Source organism: Malus sylvestris, chromosome 15, assembly GCF_916048215.2.
Source record: "Malus sylvestris chromosome 15, drMalSylv7.2, whole genome shotgun sequence".
NCBI classification, from domain to species: Eukaryota; Viridiplantae; Streptophyta; class Magnoliopsida; order Rosales; family Rosaceae; genus Malus; species Malus sylvestris.
The window spans coordinates 11,737,851-11,743,200 of NC_062274.1; the positions used below are offsets into that span (position 1 = coordinate 11,737,851).

A 5,350-nucleotide genomic window follows, 5' to 3' on the forward strand; every position below is an offset into this window, starting at 1 on the left:
GGGTCAGGTTATATTTATTCAGTGATCTTTCTAGCATCACACCATGCTTACGAGACGATCTATGAGATGTTACTGTTTTGATTTATGCGATGTTATTCCGCAATATGACTTTTGAGATATTTTTGGCATGCTAGGATTTTTATTAAATCCATCACTTATTATGCTAGTAGTTTTCATTATATATAAAATGTGGGGGTTAGTACATTGATAACTATTTTATTATTATTGTATATATGAACTTGGTCCACTCACCTTTGTTTTACGCCCCCATTCAGGACTTAGGATTAAGGCACCTAATCCCGGTGTCAAGACACTTCCGCAGCAGCATCTTTGAATCCTCTTGATGTATGACCCGCTTCTTTATTCATTCAATTTTATCTTAATTCTTTTTAGTGATTAGGTTTAGTTGTATGCTTTGAACACATTCCTAAATTGTTAATTCACTATATTTAAATTCATAACCCGTATTTATTTCTTATTCTTTATCAATTAATGGATTTCGTCACCCTTGGGTGTCAGCCAGCACGTGTCTATCCTGGTATTTGGGGAATATTAGGGTCGAGGCGTGTCATGTTCTCCAGTGCAAGAGGGTAAACCAATTCCTCGACACCCAAAAGGGTCTGCTCTCCAGTGCGAGAGGATAAACTAATTGCTCTCTAGTGTGAGAGGGAAACCAATTCCCTGACACCCATATGGGTTTGCTCTTCAGTGCGAGAGGATAAACTAATTGCTCTTCAGTGCGATAGGGTAAACCAATTCCCCGACACCCATATGGGTTTGCTCTCCAGTGCGAGAGGGTAAACTAATTGATCTCCAGCACGAAAGGGTAAACTAATTGCTCTCCAGTGCGATAGGGTAAACTAATTGCTCTCCAGCGCGAGAGGCTAAGCTAATTGCTCTCCAGTGCGAAAGGGTAAACTAATTCCCTAACATACATCTGGGTAAGCTATTCAGTGTGAGAAGGCCACATAGCTTAAAAGATCAAATGCTTGAAGATCAACTAGGCATCAAATGGTCAAGGGTAGCAGCCACTTTTGCACTTAATAGTTCACTCATCCAACACTTTATCTTCAGCAGCTACGATCTTGGCAGTTTTATCCTTGACTGCTCCATCTACGACAGCTAAGAAATCTAACTCAAGCAGTTTCCTCATTTTTGGCAAGCAGCCCAGACATGGCAGCCTAAACCGTTACCAATGCCACACCACTTCCTCGGCCTATGCCGAGCTAATCCTTGGCTTTAATCAAGTCGAGCAGCATAAGCAATGGCCCCTGCCACACCACCTTTTTGGCACATGCTGAGCTGACTCCTGGCCCATGTCAGCCAACGTGGTGCACCACCCCGACGGCTGCCCCGCAATAGCACTATCCAAGAAGAAGGCAAGAAAAAAATAAGTTTTTATTACATTGGTGCGGCATGGAGAAGACGAAGAAAGCTACAAAAGACGGTCATTTGCACGAGCAAGATATAGAAGATTGCTAGAGGAAGGGGAACAAATATCCTCTAAGCTTTCTCTCTCTTGTAGGGTAGAATAAATCACTTTCCAAAGTTGATTTAATAACCCACTTAAGGTGGACTTAAATAGGCTTTGAGAGAAATTTATTTCCTTTTCCTAGAATGATCTAATTTCATATTAAAGAGGGAATCTACATCAAAACAAGAAGCAATCCTAAGTTTCCTAGAGTAAGAAGATCTCTACACCTGCTGCACTTTCCTATAAGCAGCCCAGCAGGTGTGGGGGCATTTGTGGAGCCAAAAATAATTATAAAGCGACACGTGGATTTTTGGGTGAAGATGACAAATTTACCCTCGAGGCATACCGAGTCTCCTACACGCGAGCAGTGGAGAATCATCCATCAACCAAATCAGGAGTACTAAAAATGGGTAACAAGTTCAAATTTGTCTCATCCATCCTCATTCCATAACCTCCAAAAACCTCCCAAAACATTTCTTTTATTATGATAATTAGCCAATTAATATATTTATACCTAATTAATGTATTAATTGCTAATTGAATCACCAAATAACATCCCATTCCCTATATATATGACCATATTTCTTCTAAAAAGCTAAGTTAATACTCTTGCAAAAAATTAAGTAGTTTATGAAGTAGTTTCGGAAAAAAATGGTATAAAAAATTAATTGAAATTGACCGTATATTATAGTTTATGAACTTATATTTTCGAAATAATGGTATAAAAAAATTAATTTTCACTGGGTTAACGGCGAATTACTATGAAATAAATATAAATAATTAATTATCCAAAAGTAAGGCCCACCATCCCCTCCGTGGCTATCTCTCGGTTACCCACAAAGCCCCAAATCAGATAAAAATAGAAGAAAAAAGACATCTCAATCCAACCCAACCAACCTAATGGGCTGCTCCGTAACTCCACCACCAGGTCCACCACCCCTTCTCTCCTGCCACCACCGCCAAAACCGGAACACCATTGCCCACCTGACCCGACGCTCCCTCCTCCTCTCTACCCCTCTCTCCTTAACCCTCAAACCCCCACCCTCCTCCGCCTCCCCCCCTCCTCCCCCGCCGCCCGACACCACCATCACTGACCGCGTCTTCATGGACTTCAGCCTCTGCCCCACCTACTTCCGCCCATTGTCCTCGCCCGACCCGAAACCCAACCTCTGCCCCGACTCCATCCCCCTCGGCCGGCTCGTCCTCGGCCTCTACGGCCACCTCGTCCCCCTCACCGTCGCCAATTTCAAGTCCATGTGCACCTCCTCCGCCTACAAGGGCACTCTCGTCCACAAGCTTTTCCCGGGTCAATTCTTCCTCGCCGGCCACCAGGGCGACAAGCCCGGAGACGTCCGCCGATCCTCCGGCCTTGCCCGGAACACCGAGACCGTCGATTCAAAATCCTTCGCTCTCACCCACTCCCGCCCCGGCCTCCTCTCCCTCAACCTCTCCGAGAACGACGACGAGGACGACATCAAGCTGGACCCGGAATACCGAAATGTCGAATTCTTGATCACCACCGGACCCGGACCCTGCCCCGACCTCGATTACAAGAACATCGTCTTCGGCTCGGTGCTTGAAGGTTCGAACGTTTTGTCGGAGTACTTAATTTCCGCACTCCATTTTCTCCTCTGTATTCCTCTAGTTTCGTGCCTTCAGACCACCAAAGTGCTTCTGATTTAGCACTTTCTCGAGACTCAGTTACTTCAGGAAGTACTTCTCGGATACTTCAGAAAGTACTTCAGGGATACCACTTCCCAATAGGCACTTGCTTGCTCAAGCACTTGTAGGTTAATAAAAATCAATGTGTCTATGATAAAAGCAATTCTAGCAGAAGCGCTTATAAACAAAAAATGCTTGCTGAAGAAGCAATCCGAAACAGGCCCTGTATCACATATATTAGTGAAGGACTTCATTAGGCAGAAAATGGAATTGCGGACTACATTTCCCATTTCATTTTTGTTTTCTAATTTGTTTCGAATTTTGAAGTTCGATTAATTTTGGCTGCTCTGTTTGTTTAGGTATGGATGTTGTGACGGCCATAGCTTCCATACCAACGTACAGGCCCTCGGAGAAGATACAGCAATTCAACGATTTTGCAGAGTTTTTGGGGGACGAGAGAGCTGGGAATGCTCGGGCTCTGTGGAATAAGCCTCTCAAAACCATTTATATCAGTGATTGCGGTGAGCTCAAGGTGGCAAAACCTTCCCTTTCTCCTAGTCTTCCTTGATCATTTATGTACATTGCATTTGCATATAATATATATAACTGTTAGTATTGTTCAGTTCACTGATTCAATATTTTTGATAATTGTATCTAAATCTTGTGTTTGCGAAGATTTTGTAATGAGAACATCCTGCTTCTTAAGTTGTTTAGCATGCTTCGTGCATTTTGTTGAGAGCATTCTAAGTTTACCTACAACGGATTGGCACTATCGCAAGGCAATTGGGCATTGTTGTGTATCTTCACATTTCATCGTGATAGTGCGTGATTGACTTGAGATGCTACTGCATCCCGAGTCTGGCAACAGAACATAAAGAACATTGCTGATAAGAAGCATTGTCGTGTCAGCCAATTGCGCAGTGCCTGTTTTATAACATGACTTTTTACATTTTGCTGCACAATCTCAATGTTTGATGCGCAAATATGAAGTTATCTTTGGCTGGTTATGGATTGCTTCTGTTTTAGACGGGCTGAGTTCATTTGATAATAACTTCATACTGGTTATTGTGTGCATCAAATCCTACCCAATTGGGTAGTGATTTTTACACTCCCGTTTTCTTTTTGCACTGCTCACCTTGTTAACGTCGTTTGGTTATCTTTTAATTTATTCAATTCAAAAACGAGGTTCCAAAAATATTTTCACCAAAAACGATTTTAAGTCATTGTAGAAACAAATTCCAAAGGAGCTCTGTAGTGGATAAGAAAGACGAGTGTGAGAATAAGATTGTCACATCCCGGCCCAGGCCCCCACCACATCCCGGACTCGACTCCACCGTAGCATGATATTGTCCGCTTTGGGTCCCGACCACGCCCTCACGGTTTTGTTTCTAGGAACTCACACAAGAACTTCTCAGTGGGTCACCCATCTTGGGAATGCTTTTGCGTGAACTCGCTTAACTTCAGAGTTCCGATGGAACTCGAAGCCAGTGAGCTCCCAAAAAACCTCGTGCTAGGTAGAGATGCGAATATACATATAAGGCTTACAGAATTCACTTTCATGAACGATGTGGGATGTTACAAAGGTTGGTCTGAACTCTGAAGCCTAAACAGTAGCAGTCGAACTCTAAGAATTGAAGTTGGAATTGGATTTTTTTGGGCCAGGACTAAGCCCATTACAGCAAATAGAGTGAGGGGAATGATGTAAGTTGGGATTGGCTGTCCAAAGACAGATCAGTTTGCTACTTTGGCAGAACAATTTAGATCAATTGCAGGGACAAGATCCAAGACAATGAATCGTACGGTCTGGATTGGGTGGGCCACGTGATTTGACCAATTAGGGATTAGATGCAAGTCTCTACTGACTTCTTTTGTCTTAATAGGAAGGACACCTTGTAGCATGGGCGGGATTCTCTCGTTATTCTTCCCCCCTCAAAGAAAAGTTACATGATACAAGAAAAGATGATATGACCTTTCCCCCTTCACTACGTTTGGAAAGAACCAAAATTTCAAGACCTTGAGGGGAAAATTCGTAGCAATTTCTCATACTCGAAATTACTAAACGACCAAAATTTGTTTCATCGAGGGTGGACCTAAACTTGTGCTCGGGAAATTAAAAGAGTGTATTTTACCCTTAAGTGGAATTAGCATCCAACTCTTTCACGTGATAGAATTTTTAGTCGAGCTATTGCATAAGGCAAAACTAGCACTGAAATG

At 42.9% G+C, this 5,350-nt stretch overlaps 1 protein-coding gene across 1 annotated transcript; it reads left to right on the top strand.

The window, feature by feature from the left end:
* Positions 1–2,322: 2,322 nt before the first annotated feature.
* LOC126606053 (peptidyl-prolyl cis-trans isomerase CYP28, chloroplastic) lies at positions 2,323–3,841 on the top strand. Its single transcript, XM_050273520.1, has 2 exons — positions 2,323–3,056; positions 3,496–3,841. The coding sequence occupies exons 1-2, from the start codon at positions 2,375–2,377 to the stop codon at positions 3,702–3,704; spliced, it is 891 nt and encodes a 296-aa protein (XP_050129477.1). The 5' UTR covers positions 2,323–2,374; the 3' UTR covers positions 3,705–3,841.
* Positions 3,842–5,350: the final 1,509 nt, after the last annotated feature.

Bases quoted from the DNA above. Each gene is read 5' to 3' on its own strand.
- LOC126606053 (XM_050273520.1), top strand. From the start codon at position 2,375: ATGGGCTGCTCCGTAACTCCACCACCAGGTCCACCACCCCTTCTCTCC. The intron at 3,057-3,495 runs GTTCGAACGTTT...CTGTTTGTTTAG, and splicing joins CTTCGGCTCGGTGCTTGAAG to GTATGGATGTTGTGACGGCC.